The sequence below is a fragment of the Trachypithecus francoisi genome, unplaced genomic scaffold (assembly GCF_009764315.1).
Source record: "Trachypithecus francoisi isolate TF-2019V2 unplaced genomic scaffold, Tfra_2.0 Lachesis_group17, whole genome shotgun sequence".
Taxonomy (NCBI): domain Eukaryota; kingdom Metazoa; phylum Chordata; class Mammalia; order Primates; family Cercopithecidae; genus Trachypithecus; species Trachypithecus francoisi.
Genome location: NW_022681462.1, coordinates 15,473,322 through 15,493,564, shown reverse-complemented (window position 1 = coordinate 15,493,564; position 20,243 = coordinate 15,473,322). Strand labels below are relative to the sequence as shown.

Below are 20,243 nucleotides of genomic sequence, written 5' to 3'. Positions count from 1 at the left end.
CTCCAACCAGCGCCACCAGGGTGGCGCAAGCCTCAAGCTGGTCAGATCAGCAAAAGTCGCACGGGAGGCAGGAGCCGACACGCGTGTCCCCCGGCCCCCTCTCTGCTCCCGCACCTCGGCAGTCCCTCAGTTTGACCACTCCCTCCGGTCCTCTGCCTCCCCCGACCCCCAGCCTCCGTCGGCCGCCAGCACCACCCTCCGCCCCTCTCAGCCCCCTCCTCCGTGGGGCGCTGACTCGCCCGGCTGCCACGTCTCACTGATGACATCACCAGGGCCGCTCGGCCTTAGCCAATCCGCCAGGGGGAGTCCGAGCGAAGTCCTAGCCAGCGAGTCAGAGGGGAGGGGAGTAGGGAGGGGCGGAGAGGGGGGAGGTGAGGGAGTGGGGAATGGGACGGACGACAACCCTTCAAGTACGCATGCCCCAGAGGCGCGGCGCTTGGCGGGAAGCTGAGTCCTGGCCTCTGCGCCTCACTATCTGTCCTCAGCTCGCGTAGCCGCACTCGCGACTCCCTTTCCCGGCATGCCAGGCGGTGCGGCCGCCCTCTGGGCTGTGTAAAGGCCCCTCGGTCTAAGGCTTCCCTATTTCCTGGTTCGCCGGCGGCCATTTTGGGTGGAAGCGATAGCTGAGTGGCGGCGGCTGCTGATTGTGTTCTAGGGGACGGGGTAGGGGAAGACGTTTGCTCTCCCGGAACAGCCTATCTCATTCCTTTCTTTCGATTACCCGTGGCGCGGAGAGTCAAGGCGGCGGCTGCGGCAGCAAGGGCGGCGGTGGCGGCGGTGGCAGCTGCAGTGACATGTCCAGCATGAATCCCGAATAGTGAGTTTAGGAGAGCACTGGTCAGCTGGGTCCGTGGGCCAGCTTGGGGGATCTTAAAGGGGGCGAGGAGGGTTGGGGCGGAAGTCGGGGCATCGGCTGGGGTGAGGCGAGGGTGATGGGTCAGGAGAGGCTGGCGGCCGGGAGTCGGGCCCCATTGTCTGACGCGGAGGGGCGGCCGGGCGGGGGAGGGGTCGGGTCGGAGGGGTGAGCCGCCCGGGCCTGGACCGGGTCAGGTTGGAGGGCCTGACTGCGGGGCGGGTGCTGAGGAAGTCTGCCCAGGGGCCTGGGGCGGTGTGAAGAGGTAGCTTCTCTCGGAGGCAGTGACTTTTGAAGGAGGACTTGTTTCTAAGAGGAGGGGATGGGGTGGGAGAACGCTTGTAGAGGGCACTGGCAGACCTTGCGCCCGCACTCTGCGGAGCTGTCAGGATCCTCGGGGTGGAAACCAGCTTTACTTGTAAATCCTGAGCTTGTTGGCTCTCTCTCCTTCCATCCTCCCCGCCAGGTTTCAGGTAATATGGATGCTTTTCGGGACTGCGTGGGATTGAGGGAAATGAGTAGATGGGGAGAAGCAACTGAACATTTTTTAGTTCTCTTTTTGAGTTGTGTCTTGGAAGAGTTCTTTAAGAGCTCGCCGGGTCCATTGCCCTCCTAAGAACCTGGGCATTTGTGATAATTTTTTTTTTTTTTTAAAGAGGACACCTAAGTCATTTTGCCTTCTGTAGGTCAAGGAAAAAGAAAAAAATAACTGAAGCCAAGGAATGTGTTTCTGATACTCGCAGATTAAAGGAAACTTGCTGTCAAGTTGAAAGAGAAACGAATGGGACCTGTGATAGATCTGTATGTAGTTTTAGATTACCTGCTTGGATGCTTGCAGATAGGGAATGAGGTTCCATGACGTGTCATGAAAAGTTAATGCATTTCTTTTTCTTGCTTACTCAAGAAGTCACCACAGCAGATGTGACACACCTGGCACCTTTCCTGGGAACTGGTGTTCACTTCCTTTGGGTAGTTCGTTGGGCTCTCCTCAGTGGCCCTTTAAAAATTTCCTCTACAGTTTACATGTATGTAAAGTAATGAATAATTGTAAGAGACCGAATTGGTATTCCTTTTCAGTGTCAAAGGCCTTTGAGGGATGGGGGAAAATCAGTATTTGTTGTAAAAGTTGAGTTTATTTGCTACTTTGGTCAAATACTGCTAAACATTTCCCCCTAAAAGTTCCACCCACCAGTTTAGCTGACTGTCATATGTGTGTCACATGGCTCTTGCAAAATGCTTTCTTCAAGTTTTGTAATACTGTGGCTTGATGCTGAAATCTTTTGCACTATACAGAAACCATAGTATTTATTAGAATTTCATGCTTTAGAAGTTAAGGATAGTGTTGTTGTAGTGACATTTGCTGTGTTGACAGTTAAAAAAATTTTTTTTCAAGGGCTCCAAGGACAAAGTTGGTTTTGCACAGTTGAATGGAGTTGAACTTGAGGTTCTTAATTTAGTAGTTTTCTTGGTAACAATAAAGAACATGGATTTACTGCTTTATCGAGGTTTATAGACCTCTACTGTTAAGGAAATTTTCTGAATTTGCTATATGTATGTATATGTTTATTACTGTAAATAAATCTTCAAGATTAGTCGAGAGCTTTGACAAGTTACTCAACCTCTGAATTTTTTTCCACTTTTGTAAAATAGGATAGTTGGAGTCATTATTCCTGTCAGGGTAGTGGTGAAATTCAAATGTATATAAAAGAATTTGGAAAACTGTATGAGCATTCTTCAGGTTGTATGTATCCGTTTCATGAAAGGCATTCTATTAGTACTAGGATTTAGAAATATAATTCTTGCACTTAAGAAATTTAGATATAGGCCGGGCTCCGTGGCTCAGGTCAGTAATCCCAGCACTTTGGGAGGCCATGGTGGGCGGATCCCGAGGTCAGGAGATCGAGACCATCCTGGCTAACATGGTGAAACCCCGCCTCTACTAAAAATACAAAAAAATTAGCTGGGCGTGGTGGCGGGCGCCTGTAGCCCCAGCTACTCAGGCTGAGGCAGGAGAATGGCGTGAACCCAGGAGGTGGACCTTGCAGTGAGCCAAGATCGAGCCACTGCACTCCAGCCTGGGCGACAGAGCAAGACTCCGTCTCAAAAAAAAAAAAAAAGAAAAAGAAAATATTTATTTTTTTTTAAGAGGGAGTTTCAATCTTGTTGCCCGGGCTGGAGTGCAATGGCGCAAATCTCGTCTCATCGCCACCTCCGCCTCCTGGGTTCAAGTGATTCTTCTGCCTCAGCTTCCTGAGTAGCTGGGATTACAGGCATGTACCACCACGCCTGGCAAATTTTGTATTTTTAGTAGAGACGGGGTTTCTCCATGTTGGTCAGGCTGATCTCAAACTCCTGAGGTGATCCGCCCACCTCAGCTTCCCAAAGTGTTGGGATTACAGGCGTGAGCCACCGCGCCCGGCAGAAATAGGTTTTATACATGTCAAACACCAGTAGATATAGCAAATTCCAGATGTGTGGCATGGATGAGAGCAACAGGATTTCAGGGGGATGGTGGGTTGTGATTGGCTATCTGGGTTTTGAAAGACTTTATAGAAAGGAGAGCTGAAAGGGAATTATCAGCAATTAGATTTGGAGGAACAGAGGGAGTGGGGAGAAGAAGGAATGGCTCATAAATGACAATGACAGTAATTAATAAGTAAATACGGTGTCAAATCATCCTTGCTTTTGAAGACTGACCTCTTTGGGATCAAACCCAGAAACAGTTTTTATATTTTTTTCTGGAATCAAATACATGAGTATCTGGCCTACTATATTTGTGTTCTAGACTGTCTAGTAAAATAATACAGGAATTTGGGAAAACCTTTGCAAAAGTGTTAGTGAAAATTACTTAGGGTGAGAGGAAGTGAGGGATATTTTATTAGGGGAGGTCACAAGGGCAGTGAGCAATCAGATTTTCAGCTATCTGACTTTAACGGTTTCTTTTTCTTTTAATGGAGCTTGTTATCTTTGTAAAAGTAATTAGAGAAAATTTGGAAAATAAAGGAAAGAAAGAAAAGTTCTTTAGTGTTTTATCACCCAAGTACAAGTTCATTCCTTTTTAACATCTTGTTCCAAACTCCAAAGTCTTATGCTTTCTCTTCAATTAAAACTTTAATGGGTGGATGCTTTTCCTGCTTCCAGTATGTTATCTTAGTAACTTAACAATAGTATATTAGCTAATGTTTACAAATCTACTCCAGATGTTCCTTAACTTACTTTGGTTTATGATTACTAATTTATATTCTTTTAGAAATTTATAATCTGTGTTAACGGGTGCTACTAAATTTGATAGTGAAAATGGAATCTTGACCAAAAAGATTCTGAAGCAACAGAATTTTTAGATTTATGTTGGTTTACATAAGGGTTGGTAGCTGTATTACTTTTTTGTTTGTTTTGTTTTTTTTTTGAGATGGAGTCTTGCTCTGTCGTGCAGGCCTTGGCCTCCCAAAGTTTTGGGATTACAGGCCTGAGCCACTGTGCCTGGCCTTTTTTTTTTTTTTTTGAGGCAGAGTCTCACTCTGTGGCCGGGGCTAGAGTGCAGTGGCCGGATCTCAGCTCACTGCAAGCTCCGCCTCCCGGGTTTACGCCATTCTCCTGCCTCAGCCTCCCGAGTAGCTGGGACTACAGGCGCCCGCCACTTCACCCGGCTAGTTTTTGTATTTTTAGTAGAGACGGGGTTTCACCGTGTTAGCCAGGATGGTCTCGATCTCCTAACCTCGTGATCCGCCCGTCTCGGCCTCCCAAAGTGCTGGGATTACAGGCTTGAGCCACCGCGCCCGGCGCGGTTTTCTTTTTTTTTCTGTTTTCTTTTCGTTTGTTTTGAGATGGAGCCTCACTCTGTCGCCCAGGCTGGAGTGCAATGGTGCGATCTTGGCTCACTGCAGTCTCTGCCTCCCCGGTTCAAGTGATTCTCCTGCCTTGGTCTCCCGATTAGCTGGGATTACAGGCATGTGCCACCATAACCAGCTAATTTTTGTATAGAGTACCCAGCCATCTCTACCAAAAATATGTTGGTTAGGCCGAGGCAGGTGGATCACCTAAGGTCAGGAGTTCAAGACCAGCCTGGCCAATATGGCAAAACCCCATCTCTACTAAAAATACAAAAAATTATCCAGGTGTGGCGGCTGGTGCCTGTAATCCCAGCTACTTGGGAGGCTGAGGCAGGAGAATCTCTTGAACCTGGGAGGTGGAGGTTCCTGTGAGCTGAGATCACACTATTGCACTCCAGCCTGACCAACAGAGCAAGACTTATCTTAAAAAAAAAAAAAAGCAATTGAAAGTATAATCTGAACAGTTAAAAAAGGAGATAGAAAGGGCCATCAAAGCTTTTTTTTTGAGGATCTGAAGAAAAATATGGATTTTTTTTTAAGCTACGTTTTGAAGCAGGCAGTGATTATTTCATCACATTAAGAAATGCTTAACATGGCCAGGAGCAGTGGCTCACACCTGTAATCTCAGCACTTTGGGAGACCGAGGTGGGTGGATCATTTGAGGTCAGGAGTTCATGACCAGCCTGGCCAACATGGTGAGACACTGCCTCTATTAAAAATAAAAAAATTAACCGGGTGTGGTGGTGCACGCCTGTAATCCCAGCTACTGGGGAACCTGAGGCAGGAGAATCGCTTGAACCTGGGAGGTGGAGGCTGCAGTGAGTTGAGATCATGCCACTGCACTCCAGCCTGGGAGACAGAGTGAGACTCCTTCTCAAAAAAAAAAAAAAAGAAAGAAAAATACTTAACATTATTGCCATGATTATTCTCATAACATTTTCCATAATCCCCTGGCTTTTAGTGGATTTTTTTGGTGTCAAGAAAATAATTTTGATTGCTTCGTCTTTAAGGAATGTGTTAAGAATAAAGGGTGTACCTGTCTTCAGTATACCAGCTAACTATAGTAGGAAGAAGTATAGTAGTCTACTTGGATTAACTATAATTCTTTAATGTAGAAAAAGTTGAATTACCTTATTTTTAGTCCCCATCCCCTTAAGTATATCATGGCTCCAGAATCTCTCAAAATGTTATCAGTCTTTCAGACTTTGCTCTCCTTTCATGTTAGACTCAAGAAACATTTGACTTTTTTTTTCTTTTCTTGCATTGTGTTTCAAATAATGTTTTAAAAAACTTAAGTGTTTGAAAGAGAAATCGGGTTGCCTTTGTGACTTTTGGTGGTGGTTTGAAAAACTCAGAAAAGTTTAAAGAAGATAACTAGTATTCTTATTGTCCAGAATATGATTTTTTAATGTCTATAGAATATCAACATCTGTAATTCTTCGGTAATTTAAGTTTTCAGTAGTTGTATAGAACCTTTAAAAATATATATATTGAGAATTTTGTGTGAATGAGATGATAAGATGATCTTGTAGGATCATTTAAAGATAAGAACTGAGGCCCGGCACAGTGGCTCATGCCTATAATCACAGCACTTTGGGAGGCCGAGGCGGGTGGATCACAAGGTCAGGAGATCGAGACCATCCTGGCTTACACGGTGAAACCCCGTCTCTACTAAAAAATACAAAAAACTAGCCGGGCGAGATGGCGGGATCACCTGAGGTCAGGAGATTGAGACCTGCCTGGCCAACATGGCAAAATCTGAAGTCAAGAGTTTGAGACCAACCTGGCCAACATGGCAAAAACCCGTCTCTACTAAACATAGAAAAATTAGCTGGGTGTGGTTGTGCCTTCGTGTAGTCCCAGCTGCTTGGGAAGCTGAGGCAGGAGAATCTCTTGAACCTTGGAGGCAGAGGTTGCAGTGAGCTGAGATAGCGCCACTGCACTCTAGCCTGGGCAACAGAGCGAGACTCTGTCTCAAAATAAAATAAAATTGCCGGGCGCAGTGGCTCGTCTGTAATCCCAGCACTTTGGGAGGCCGAGACGGGCGGATCACGAGGTCAGGAGATCGAGACCATCCTGGCTAACACGGTGAAACCCCATCTCTACTAAAAAATACAAAAAACTAGCCGGGCGAGGTGGCGGCGCCTGTAGTCCCAGCTACTCGGGAGGCTGAGGCAGGAGAATGGCGTGAACCCGGGAGGCGGAGCTTGTCGTGAGCTGAGATCCGGCCACCGCACTCCAGCCCATCGCACTCCAGCCCGAGCGACAGAGCGAGACTCCGTCTCAAAAAAAAAAAATAAATAAAAAAAAATAAAATAAATGAAGATAAGAACTGAAATTTCACGTTAAAAATTTTTTTGTAGCGACTGGGCCTCCTATGTTGTGCAGGCTGGTCTCAAACTCCTGGCCTCAAGCGATCCTTCCGAAGCACTGGGTGGGTCACCATGCCCAGCCTGAAATTTTGCATTTAAAAATTTCCCCCTTTCGTGGCCGTGCGCGGTGGCTCACGCCTGTAATCCCAGCACTTTGGAAGGCCGAGACGTGCGGATCACGAGGTCAGGAGATCGAGACCATCCTGGCTAACACGGTGAATGAAACCCCGTCTCTACTAAAAAATACAAAAAAAAAAAAAAAAAAAAATAGCCGGGCGTAGTGGCGGGCGCCTGTAGTCCCAGCTACTTGGGAGGCTGAGGCAGGAGAATGGCGTGAACCCGGGAGGCAGAGCTTGCAGTGAGCTGAGATCGTGCCACTGCACTCCAGCCTGGGCAACTGAGCAAGACTCCATCAAAAAAAAAAAAAGAAGAAAAAAAAAATTTCCCCCTTTCGGCTGGGTGAGGTGGCTCACACCTGTAATAGCACTTCGGCAGGCCGAGGCAGGTGGATCACTTGAGGTCAGTTCTAGCTAGACCAGCCTGGCCAACGTGGTGAAACCCTGCCTCTACTAAAAACACCAAATTAGCTAGGCGCGGTGGTGTGCGCTTGTAGTCCCACGTTACTCAGGAGGCTGAGACAAGAGAATCGCTTGAATCCGGTAGGAGGAGGTTGCCGTGAGCTGAGATTGGCCACTGCACTCCAGCCTGGGTGACAGAGTGAGATTCTGTCAAAAAAAAAAAAAAAAAAAAAAAAAAAGAATAAATAAATAAACGTTTCCCGTTTTCATCAAATTAAGGGATGTTGGACAGTTTTTAACCATCAAATATTTTATTTTATTTTATTTTTTCACGTTGTCTTAAAGATGGAAGTGCTTCAAAATCAAATCTTCCCTTGCCAGTTCTCTACTTGGCTTCTTTTTTTTTCTTTTTAAGACAGAGTCTCGCTTTGTCGCTGGAGTGTGTTGGCACAATCTCATTCACTGCAACCTCTGCCCTCCAGGTTTAAGTGATTCTCCTGCCTCAGTCTCCTGAGTAGCTGGGAGTACAGGTGCGTGCCACCACACCTGGCTAATTTTTATAGTTTTAGTAGAGATGGGGTTTCACTATGTTGGCCAGGGTGGTCTCAAACTCCTGACCTCGTGATCCGCCCACCTCAGCCAAAGTGCTGGGATTACTGGCGTGAGCCACGCACTCGGCTGCTACTTGGCTTTTAAAGGGAATTTTGCTTTCTGGGTATTTTTATTTCTCAGATATCTTGGTCTTTTTAATTCTGGAAGCAATCTTAATAATTTACGTATGTGCTAACCTCCTGCCGTATTCACATTCCGTAGCAATCTGTTGGCTGTGTGTTGTGTATGTGTGTGTGTTTTCTCTCCTGGGTAGTTTGACTATATCTATGTGATGGTTTCACTGTTTGTAGTTGCAATAGTTAAGTTTTATTTTGGATAGTAAAGAATAACTTTCTTTTCTTTTTTTTTTTTTTTGAGACAGAGTCTCGTTCTGTCGCCCAGGCTGGAGTGCAGTGGCACGGTCTCGGCTCATTGCAAGCTCTGCCTCCTGGGTTTACACCATTCTCCTGCCTCAGCCTCCCGATTAGCTGGGACTACAGGTGCCCGCCGCCATGCCTAGAGACGGGGTTTCACCGTGTTAGCTAGGATGGTCTTGATCTCCTGGCCTCATGATCCTCCTGCCTCGGCCTCCCAAAGTGCTGAGATTACAGGCGTGAGCCACCGCGCCCGGCCAGAATAGCTTTCTTTTGTGGCAAGCTGTATACTTTCCTAATATATGAACATGTTTAGGGTAAAATAAAATGCTTTTTAAGGTTTTGAGATTTAAAAAAATTTGCTAATCAACTTTGAGTGTCTTTTTTTTTTTTTTGAGACGGAGTTTCGGTCTGTCATCCAGGCTGGAGTGCAGTGGCCGGATCTCAGCTCACTGCAAGCTCCGCCTCCCGGGTTCATGCCATTCTCCTGCCTCAGCCTCCCGAGTAGCTGGAACTACAGGTGCCTGCCACCGTGCCCTGCTAATTTTTTGTATTTTTAGTAGAGACAGGGTTTCACCATGTTAGCCAGTATGGTCTTGATCTCCTGACCTCATGATCCGCCCGCCTCAGCCTCCCAAAGTGCTGGGATTACAGGCGTGAGCCACCGCGCCTGGCCCGAGTGTCTGTTTTTTGAGATACAGGGTCTGACTCTGTCACCCAGGCTACAGTGCAGTGGTGCATATAGCTTACTACAGCCTCCACCTCCTAGCCGGGTTTCGGCGATCCTCCCACCTCAGCCTCCTGAGTAGCTGAGACTACAAGCGCATGCCACCACACCTGGCTAGTTTTTTTTTTGTATTTTTTGTAGAGACGGGATTTCAATATGTTGCCCCAGGCTGGTCTCAAATTCCTGGTCTCAAGAGATCCACCTGCCTCAGCTGCCCAAAATGCTGGGATTATAGGCATGAGCCCCATGCTTGGCTGAGTGTCTTAAGATGAAGAAAAACTGAAAATGGGTATAGTGTGCTAGTACATGAGGTATTTTAAATGTGTAGCTTACCAGCTTTTTTTTTTTTTTGAGACAGTCTCGCTGTGTCACCCAGGCTGGAGTGCAGTGGCACGATCTTGGCTCACTGCAACCTCTACCTCCCAGGTTCAAGCATTTCTCCTGCCTCAGCCTCCTGAGTAGCCGGGACTACAGGCGCCCACCACCGTGGCCAGCTAATTTTTGTATTAGTAGAGATGAGGTTTTACCATGTTGGCCAGGCTGGTTTCCAACTCCTGACCTCAGGTGATCCGCCTGCCTTGGTCTCCAAAAGTTCTAGGATACAGGTGTGAGCCACTACGTTCAGCTGCCTATCAGCTTTTTACCACTTTGTCGGCACTACATTTTGGAATTTTCCTTTGAGAATTAGGCAAAATGCCCAGACTCCCCCTTCCCTTTAGAGGGAGAGGGGAGCAATTAGACTATTCCTTTGTTTCCCTGTAGAAGGTGGAGCTGAGATTACTGCTTTGATATCTGGAATATAATTTAGGGAAGAAAATTTAGGTCTTGGCCTTTCTTTGGAACCACCCTGGGAGTGTTGCAGATTATAAGTAGGGTAATAGTGGAATGATATTCGGGGGAAAAATGGTCCTGAGGAGCCAGAGAACTGTTGTTAGTTTATTGACTGACTGAAACATGTGAGAAATAAGGTATGGAAGAAGTAGGAAATAAAGTTTTCCTTCGTCCTGTTGTGACAGGTTGGCTCAGCTGACTGGAACACCCTCTACTGCTTTATTAAATCCAAGGTTGTGATAGGTTCCAGTGAAGTTTACTGTGTTCTATGCTTGTAGATTTCCTAATTAGGACAAGTAGTGTTACATATGCATGCCTTTATTCACAATAGGGACCATTCTTTTGGAAACATCACTTTTTAATAATACTGGGTACTATTTAGCACTTACTCTCAGTGCCAGCCACTTGGCTATTTTTTTTTCCTTAGACAGGGTCTATCTCTTTCTCCCAGACTGGAGTGTGGTAGCACAGTCATGGCTCACTGCAGTCTCAACCTCCTGGACTCTAGTGATCCTCCTCTCTCAGCCTCCTGAGTAGCTGGCACCGTGCCTGTCTAATTTTTTTTTTTTTTTTTTTTTTTTTTGAGACGGAGTCTCGCTCTGCCGCCCAGGCTGGAGTGCAGTGGCCGGATCTCAGCTCACTGCAAGCTCCGCCTCCGGGTTTACGCCATTCTCCTGCCTCAGCCTCCCGAGTAGCTGGGACTACAGGCGCCCGCCACCTCGCCCGGCTAGTTTTTTGTATTTTTTAGTAGAGACGGGGTTTCACCATGTTAGCCAGGATGGTCTCGATCTCCTGACCTCGTGATCCGCCCGTCTCGGCCTCCCAAAGTGCTGGGATTACAGGCTTGAGCCACCGCGCCCGGCCTAATTTTTTTTTTTTTTTAAGCGATAATATGTCACTATGTTGCCTATGCTGGTCTCGAACACCTGGACTCAAGTGATCCTCCCACCTGAGCCTCTCAAACTGTTGGGATTACAGGTGTGACCCGCCTTACTCGGCCATCTGTGGTCTTTACATAGGGCATTTTGTACAGTCTGCACCTCGAACTAGTGATCTTCAACAGTGAAACTCAATTATATAATTCATGTTTTCCAAGAACAATGATGAATTTAATTTCTCTGAATGTATTTCCTTTGTATAACAATAGTACTTAAGTGAAATTACTCTTTGTCCTTTCTACTCTGTATATAGATATTTTCTAGTATCTTGATTTGGGACAGTTGCATTTAAACCATTTATGGTCGTGTAGCCATATCCACATTACATTTAATGCATCTGCTCCCTTTGTGTCTGTATACTCATAACATTCTGCATAAAGTTATAGGCGGTTCATACCAAGTCTGTTCATGAACCTCAGATTAAGAATAAGAATACTTGATTTAGGAGATCGAGACCATCCTGGCTAACACGGTGAAACCCCGCCTCTACTAAAAAATACAAAACCAAAACTAGCCGGGTGAGGTGGCGGGCGCCTGTAGTCCCAGCTACTCGGGAGGCTGAGGCAGGAGAATGGCATAAACCCAGGAGGTGGAGCTTGCAGTGAGCTGAGATCTGGCCACTGCCCTCCAGCCTGGGTGACACAGCGATGCTCCGTCTCAAAAAAAAAAAAAAAAAAAAAAAAGATTGAAAACAGAAAAGAGAATGTTAACTGTCATTATCAGTATTAAAATGTGAAAATGTGAGTGACAAAGCTTAGCTTTAAATCTGGTATCCCAAACTAATTTGAGTTTTTTTTTTTTTTGAGACAAGGTCTTGCTTTGTCACCCAGGCTGGAGTGCAGTGGCGCAATCTTGGCTCACTGCAACCTCCACCTCCCAGGTTCAAGCGATTCTCCTGCCTCAGCCTCCGAAGTAGCTGGGATTACAGGCTGCGCCACCATGCCCAGCTAATTTTTGTATTTATAGTAAAGACGGAGTTTTACCTTGTTGGCCAGGCTGGTCTCAAACTCTTAACCTCGTGATCCTTCCACCTCGGCCTCCCAAAGTTCTGGGATTACAGGCGTGAGCCACTGTTCCCGGCCTAATTTGAGTTTTAAAATGTGGAGTTTAAGATGTTAGGCTTGGCCGGGCGCGGTGGCCCAAGCCTGTAATCCCAGCACTTTGGGAGGCCGAGACAGGCGGATCACGAAGTCAGGAGATCGAGACCATCCTGGCTAACACGGTGAAACCCCGTCTCTACTAAAAAAATACAAAAAAACTAGCTGGGCGTGGTGGTAGGCGCCTGTAGTCCCAGCTACTACTCGGGGGGGGGGGGGGGGGGGGGGGGAGGGGGGGTGCTGAGGCAGGAGAATGGCGTAAACCCAAGAGGCGGAGCTTGCAGTGAGCTGAGATCCGGCCACTGCACTCTAGCCTGGGCGACAGAGCGAGACTCTGTCTCAAAAAAAAAAAAAAAAAAAAAAAAGATGTTAGTCTTAAAGTGGGTTAGATGAAATTTATAAAAATAGTCAAATAGCTACATTTATAAAAGGCCATTTGAAACAATTTTGTGAAATATATAATGTGGATAATTATGTAGTGCTTTATGTGTAGATTGGTGGTTAGCATCTATCCTGATGAAGAGCAGTTGGATTCATTACTTACTAAAGCTAGTGAAATCTGAACTCCAAATTAGGCATTTTCACCAGGCTCTTTTGAGCTGAGCTAACTTATTCTCTTTTTTATTTTTATTTTTTAATTAACTAATTTTTTTTTTTTTTTTTTTAAAGAGACAGGATCTCCCCATGTTACCCAGGCTTGTCTCGGCTCAAGCAATCCTCCTACCTTAGCCTCCCAAAGTGCTGGGATTAGAGTTGTGAGCCACTGCACCAGGCTGACCTTATTCTCTACTAACACAAGTGTTCTAATTTAATTTAAGCAGTGAATCACACTTTTCTTTGTATTTGGTCAGGTTCTGGGTGCTAGTTTATATATGATTTGATTCATTCTGATAGGTTTTTTTGTTTTTGTTTTTGTTTTTTTTGAGACAGAATCTAGCTCTGTCACCCAGGCTGGAGTGCAGTGGGGCTCGATTTCGGGTCATTGTAACCTCTGCCTCCCAGGTTCAAGTGATTCTCCTGCCTCAGCCTCCTGAGTAGCTGGGATTACAGGCGCCTACCACCATATCTGGCTAATTTTGTGTATTTTTAGTAGAGATAGCGTTTCGCCATGTTGACCACACTGATCTCTAACTCCTGACCTCAGGTGATCTGCCTGCCTCGGCCTCCCAAAGTGCTGGGATTATAGGTGTGAGCCACCACACCAGGCCTCAAGAACTTTTTATTTTTGAGACAGGGTCGTGAGATCACGGCTTACTGCAACCTCGACTTCCCAGGCTCTGGTGATCCTCCCATCTCAGCCTCTGGAGTAATTAGGACTACAGGCATACGCCCATACCTGGCAGTTTTTGTTTTTTTTTTTTTTTTCTTTTTTCTTTTTGTAGAGACTGAGTTTCACATGTTGATCAGGCTGGTTTTGAATTCCTGAGCTCAAGCAATCTTCCCTCTTTGACCTCCCAACGTGCTGGGATTACAGGCAGGAGCCACTGTACCTGGCCTTTTCTACTTTAAAAATTTGTTATTAAAAAACAAACCCAGGCCGGGCGCGGTGGCTCACGCCTGTAATCCCAGCACTCTGGGAGGCCGAGGCGGGCGGATCACGAGGTCAGGAGATCGAGACCATCCTGGCCAATATGGTGAAACCCCGTCTCTACTAAAAATACAAAAAATTAGCCGGGCGTGGTGGCAGGCGCCTATAGTCCCAGCTGCTTGGGAGGCTGAGGCAGGAGAGTGGCATGAACCCGGGAGGCAGAGCTTGCAGTGAGCCGAGATTGCGCCATTGCACTCCAGCCTGGGCGATAGAGCAAGACTCCGTCTCAGAAATCGTGGTTGTGTGTACATATATACAAACGTACACACACACATGGAGAATTCTTGGAGGAAGGCTTGGTAAAGAAAAATAGCCCTTTTGGCTGGGCGGGGGGCTCACGCCTGTAGTCCTAGCACTTTGGGAGGCCGAGGTTCAGGAGTTTGATCGCCTGAGCGCAGAAGTTGGAGACCATCTTGGGAAACACGGTGAAACCCTGTCTGCTAAAATACAAAACAGCCGGGTGTGGCGGCACGTGCCTGTAGTCCCAGCTACTTGGGAAGCTGAGGCAGGAGAATTGCTTGAACCCTGAAGGCAGGGGTTGCACTCCAGCCTAGGCGACAGAGCAAAAAACTGTCTCACAAAAAAAAAAAACAAAAAAGGAAAATAGTCCTTTTCTATCATCAGAGTATACTAAGAGTTGAGTTTTTTTTTTCCTGTTTTTTTTTTTTTTTTTTTTTTGAGGTGGAGTCTCACTCTGTCGCCCGGGCTGGAGTGCAGTGGCCGGATCTCAGCTCACTGCAAGCTCCGCCTCCCGGGTTCACGCCATTCTCCTGCCTCAGCCTCCCGAGTAGCTGGGACTATAGGCGCCTGCCATCTCGCCCGGCTGTTTTTTTTTGTATTTTTTAGTAGAGACGGGGGTTTCACCATGTTAGCCAGGATGGTCTTGATCTGCTGACCTCGTGATCCGCCCGACTCGGCCTCCCAAAGTGCTGGGATTACACGCTTGAGCCACCGCGCCCGGCCTTTTTTTCCCTGTTGTTTAAAACTTTTGTTGTTGCTTGTTTTAAATTACAAAACATGGACTGTGGCCGGGCCTGTAATCCCAGCACTTTGGGAGGCCAAGGCGGGCGGATCACGAGGTCAGGAGATCGAGACCATCCTGGCTAACACCGTGAAACCCCGTCTCTACTAAAAAATATAAAAAATTAGCCAGGCGTGGTGGCGGGCGCCTGTAGTCACAGCTACTCGGGAGGCTGAGGCAGGAGAATGGTGAGAACCTGGGAGGCGGAGCTTGCAGTGAGCCCTGATTGCACCACTGCACCCCAGCCTGGGCGACAGAGCAAGACTCCGTCTCCAAAAAAAAAAAAAAACGTGGACTCTGCTCCAGGGGCTTACAAATTAATTAAGAAAATGACTCATGTTCAAACAAACATAATCAATATAATGATTAATACAAGTTAAATATTGTGATATGTTTATGAAATAGCATGGCAAAATAGTGCGAAAGATTTGGGGAAGGGGCCTATAATTTCTGTTAACAGAAAGTTTTAGTTATGTTGATTCAACTGGAGAGGAACAGAGCTCCCAAAGGACTCCAGAACACTAGAGGTTTGAGTGGGGTCAGCAGAACTGAGTTCCCATCAGCCGGAAAGTTTATGTGTGTACATTATTTCCCTTAACCATCACAATAATCCTGTGAAGAAAATGTCCTAGTTTTACAAACAAGGAAACAGAGGCAGAGAAGAGTTAAATGACTTGCCCAATGGCATTCAAAGTAAGCAACTGAATTGGAATTTTAACTCAAAGGCTTGGAAGTCACAGTACAAGTAGGCTCTTTCTGCTTTACTACGTGTGGTTACTTGTAGGAATTTAACATTTTAGACTGGTTGTGGTGGCTCACTCCTGGAATCTTAGCACTTTCGGAGGCTGAGGTGGGTGAATCGCTTGAGCTCAGGAGTTTGAGACCAACCTGAGCAACATGGTAAAACCTCGTCTCTACCAAAAAAAAAACAAAAAAACAAACTAGCTGGGCATGGTGGCATGCGCCTATGGTCCCAGCTACTTGGGAGGCTGAAATAGGAGGATCACTTGAGCCTGGGAGGTGGAGGTTGCAGTGAGCTGAGATTGCACCACTGCACTCTAGCCTAGGTGACAGAGTGACAGTCTATCTAAAAAAAAAAAAAAAAAAAAATTAAAAATTTTAGTCAAGTAACTAGACACTAACATTTTGTGGTCAGTTACTTTAAGAATTCATGATTGGAGGCCTGGTGTGGTGAGTCATGCCTGTAATCCTAGCACTTTGGGAGGCTGAGGCAGGAGGATTACTTGAGGCCAGGAGTTCAAATCAGCCTGGGCAACCTAGTAAGATCCCTTCTCTACAAAAAATTAAAAAATTAGCTAGGTGTGGTGGTGTGCACCTGTAGTCCCAGCCACTTGGGAGTATGAGGTGGGAGGATTGCCTGAGGCCAGGATTTTGAGACCTGGGCAACATATGAAGACCCTGTCTCAAAAAATCTAAAAAACTAAAAAAATAGCCAGTTGTGGTCAGTGTGCTTGTGGTCCCAGCTATTAGAGAGGCCGAGGCAAGAGGGTTGCTTGAGCCCAGAAGTTGGAGGCTGCCGTGGGCTGTGATTGCACCACTGCGTTCAGCCTGGGTGACATAGCAAAACTGTGTCTTTGTGGTGGTGGTGGGTGGAGGTGGGGGAAGGATTTAAGAAGGGTTTGCGAGGTATGTATTATTTATAAATGGGCTTTTAACTTTACCCTTCACATCTTGGGTTGAAATTAATTGTATTAATTCACAGTTTTTCTGTCTTGTTGTATATTTAAACTTGGAGCCTTAGGAGTCATGGATGTCTTTCTATGAAAAGCACATGAAGCAGAGAGCTGCATTCTCTTGCAGTAGAGGGCATACTTGCTTCAGAGCATGTTACTGTGATGCATTACTAGGCTTTGGGGGTTGTGACTTGTATGATCATAGTACTTACAACTGTTAGTTGGCAATTTTTAAACTTTAACTTTAGATTATATATGTAAACTCCTGTGTTCCTTTGTCACCGATAATCTGAACAGAAGCTTTGGATAAATAGCTTCAAAGTTTTTGTCTGAACCTCTGAAATTTGTATTGTTACCTCATGGTTTTGGTAGGAGGAAGGAGAAATAACCATCGCCACTTATTGTGCTTCTGTATGTGCCAGAGAGTATGTGCTAGATGTTTCAGAAACGTGATTTATAATCCTGACAAGAAGCCTAATTGGTTGGTGGTGGGTGCTAATTGAACCTTATAGATGAGGAAATTGAGGCTCATGGTGGTAAGTGAGTAACTTGCACCAAGATCCTATAGCTAGTATGCAGTAGAGCCTGAATTTAAGTACAGGTCTTCCAGGTCCAAACCCATGCAGACTTTGAGAGGTAAGGAGGTAGAGAACATTGAACACACCCTTCTTGGTGTGTTTTTCAGCAAATAGTTGTTGTATGCAGATTAAAGACTGTCTACCCTTTTGTTGTCTTGTGTCACTTGCTGCTTCCTTTGGCACTACCAAAATTTCTTTCAGAATTTCAGCTTTGAATTTTTATTTTTATTTTATTTATTTATTTTTTTGAGACGGAGTCTCGCTCTCTTGCCCAGGCTGGAGTGCAGTGGCATGATGTCGGCTTACTGCAACCTTGCCTCACAGGTTCAAGCAGTTCTCCCTGCCTCAGCCTCCTTAGTAGCTGGGACTAGCGCCCATTACCACGCCCGACTAATTTTTGTGTTTTTAGCAGAGATGGGGTTTTACCATGTTGGCCATACTGGTTTCGAACTCTTGGCCTCAAGTGATCCACCCACTTCGGCCTCCCAAAATGCTGGGATTACAGGCGTGACTCACTGCACTTGGCCAGCTTTGAATTTTTAGAATACTGTTCTAAACATAACTGTGTTGGAATCTGGAAAATTAATCTGTTGTTTCTAAATATCAAATAAAAACATGTAATTTTAGTGGTTGATTATGGGAACAATTTTTTTTTAAGATGGTTCATCTGAATGGAAACCTTTTTTTTTTTTTTGAGGTGGAGTCTCGCTCTGTCGCCCAGGCTGGAGTGCAGTGGCCGGATCTCAGCTCACTGCAAGCTCCGCCTCCCGGGTTCATGCCATTCTCCTGCCTCAGCCTCCCGAGTAGCTGGGACTACAAGCGCCCGCCACCTCGCCCAGCTAGTTTTTTGTATTTTTTAGTAGAAACGGGGTTTCACCGTGTTAGCCAGGATGGTCTCGATCTCCTGACCTCGTGATCCACCCGGCCTCCCAAAGTGCTGGGATTACAGGCTTGAGCCACCGCACCCGGCCGGAAACATTTTTTTTTAATTGCTTGACTATTTCCTTAAATTTGGAGAAAGACCATTGCCCTGGTAATTGATCATATTGACCATTTATATTGACTGACAGGCTGTTTGTCCACAGCTGAAGGTTTGTTTAATTTTTTTTAAAATTATAAAAGTAATATGTGCTCACTGTAAAATTCACAGTACAGAAGCATATGAACTAACTAAAAGTTCTTACCTCTTGTCTCCAGCAAGGAGTAAGTGTTTCAACCTGAAGGTCGGTTTTGAATTGTGTTCTGTGGAGTGTACTTAAAGTGAGTGAAGAAGAAACATATATGTCAAACATGATCATTACAGCTGAAGTTTTTATTATTTCGTACCCCAAGGTTATTAAAATAGTATGTAGTTTAGGCCGGGCGCGGTGGCTCAAGCCTGTAATCCCAGCACTTTGGGAGGCCGAGACGGGCGGATCACGAGGTCGGGAGATCGAGACCATCCTGGCTAACATGGTGAAACCCCGTCTCTACTAAAAATACAAAAAACTAGCCGGGCGAGGTGGCGGGCGCCTGTAGTCCCAGCTACTTGGGAGGCTGAGGCAGGAGAATGGCGTAAACCCGGGAGGCGGAGCTTGCAGTGAGCCGAGATTGCGCCACTGCACTCCAGTCTGGGCGACAGAGCGAGACTCTGCCTCAAAAAAAAAAAAAAGTATGTAGTTTAGTTGTCTTGATAGTTTTCCCTTAAACTTTATTTGGCCAGTGTATCAGGATTTTGTTTTACATTTGATATGTGAGCTTAGTTTTATGCTATTTTCAAAGAAGACATTTAGAAGAAGATAAAATAACGTTCCTGTCTTAGTCTGTTTTCTGCTGCTATAACAGAATAGCACAGACTGGGTATAAACAGTAGAAGTTGATTTGGTGTGTGGTTCTGGAGGCTGGGAACTTCAAGAGCATGGTTCTGGCCTTTGTGCTGTGTTATCATATGGTGGAAGGTAGAAAGGCAAGTGAGTATGTCAAGACAGAGCACGAAGGGGCTTGAACTCACTTTTATAAGAGTGACTCAGGAGAAAGCTAACCCACTTTTGAGAGAATGCATTAATCCGTTCATGAGGGCAGAGCCCTCGTGACCTAATCACCTCTCATTAGGCTCTGCATCCTTACACTGTTGTATTGGGGATTAAGTGTCTAACACAGGAACTTCAGAGGATACATTCAAACCATAAGAATTCCTGTCATGCAAATGAATCCATTCTAGATGAAAGAGAATAAATTTAGTTTCCATTGAACTTTTTAGAATAGGCCTTTTCTAAGGTACTTATAGCTGATATTGTAAAGTTTGTATTTCTGTTTGTATAAATTTGTATTTGTATTTCTGTTTGTACAAATACAACTATACACTATAGTTCTCTGCTGTTAGACTTTTTTTCTTCCTTAGCATGTTTCCGAAGGGTGGAATGTTGAAAGTTGGGTTAATGTCAAACAGCTTTCTTTTGTAAAGTGTTCATTGACATGTGAACCTTGTCTGAGAATCTAGATTTTATTTCATGAAAGAAGAAAACAGTATATTCTCATTTAACCCAAAATTTAACTTCATGTACTTGTGGCTGTATTGGGAGTATGCCATTGCTGTCTGTTTACAACCTTGACCTACTCTACCTACTTAGAAGTAATTTGTGTTATGATCGGTGTGCTGTGCTGACATATGCTGAACACATTTGTAAGGGTGTTAAGTCATTGAATAAAACTCTTTTCTTCTCCTTTCAAATAACATTTTTTTTTCCTGGTTATAAAAGTCATACAAGCTTATTGCAGGTTGTTAAAAAGGTATAAAGAAGAAACCATCAATCCATATCTTGCAGTTTAGACTTCCTGCTCCAGCCTCTGAGTGCTGAGATGAGCTAGCCATGCCTAGCTCCTCTAAAGATTTTTTAAAAAACAAAAATGAGGTTATACTTAAAAAAAAAATTCCGTAATCCTTTCACATAACAGTGTTATTTTGGAGGTTTTAGAATTTCCAGTAGCATGTTAGATTCGGAAACAAGCTGATTCATCCTCTACTTTGTACTTTAGGCAAGAACAGAATTTTACCTAAATAGAATTTTGAACCGAAAATCTGTTTTTCTAACTTTTTATTTAAAAAATATTGTTCCATGCTTTCACAATAGTGACTTTTAATTTTTATATTTGTTATTTAGAGATGGGGTCTCACTCTGTTGCCTAGGCTAGAGCAAGTGCAGTGGTTCTCTCCTAGCTCACTGCAACCTGGAATTCCTGGACTCAAGTTAC

General features: G+C 45.3%; 1 protein-coding gene across 2 annotated transcripts in view; it reads left to right on the top strand.

The window, feature by feature from the left end:
- Window positions 1-303: 303 nt before the first annotated feature.
- RAB1A (RAB1A, member RAS oncogene family) overlaps window positions 304-20,243 on the top strand; it is a 49,735-nt gene continuing 29,795 nt past the window's right edge. Inside the window, exon 1 of one of the 2 annotated variants that reach the window (XM_033239244.1) lies at window positions 304-817. In XM_033239244.1, coding sequence (XP_033095135.1) covers window positions 795-817 — 23 coding nt within the window. In that variant the 5' untranslated portion in view covers window positions 304-794. The remainder of the gene's footprint in view (window positions 818-20,243) is intronic. The other variant, XM_033239245.1, reaches the window with a different exon arrangement.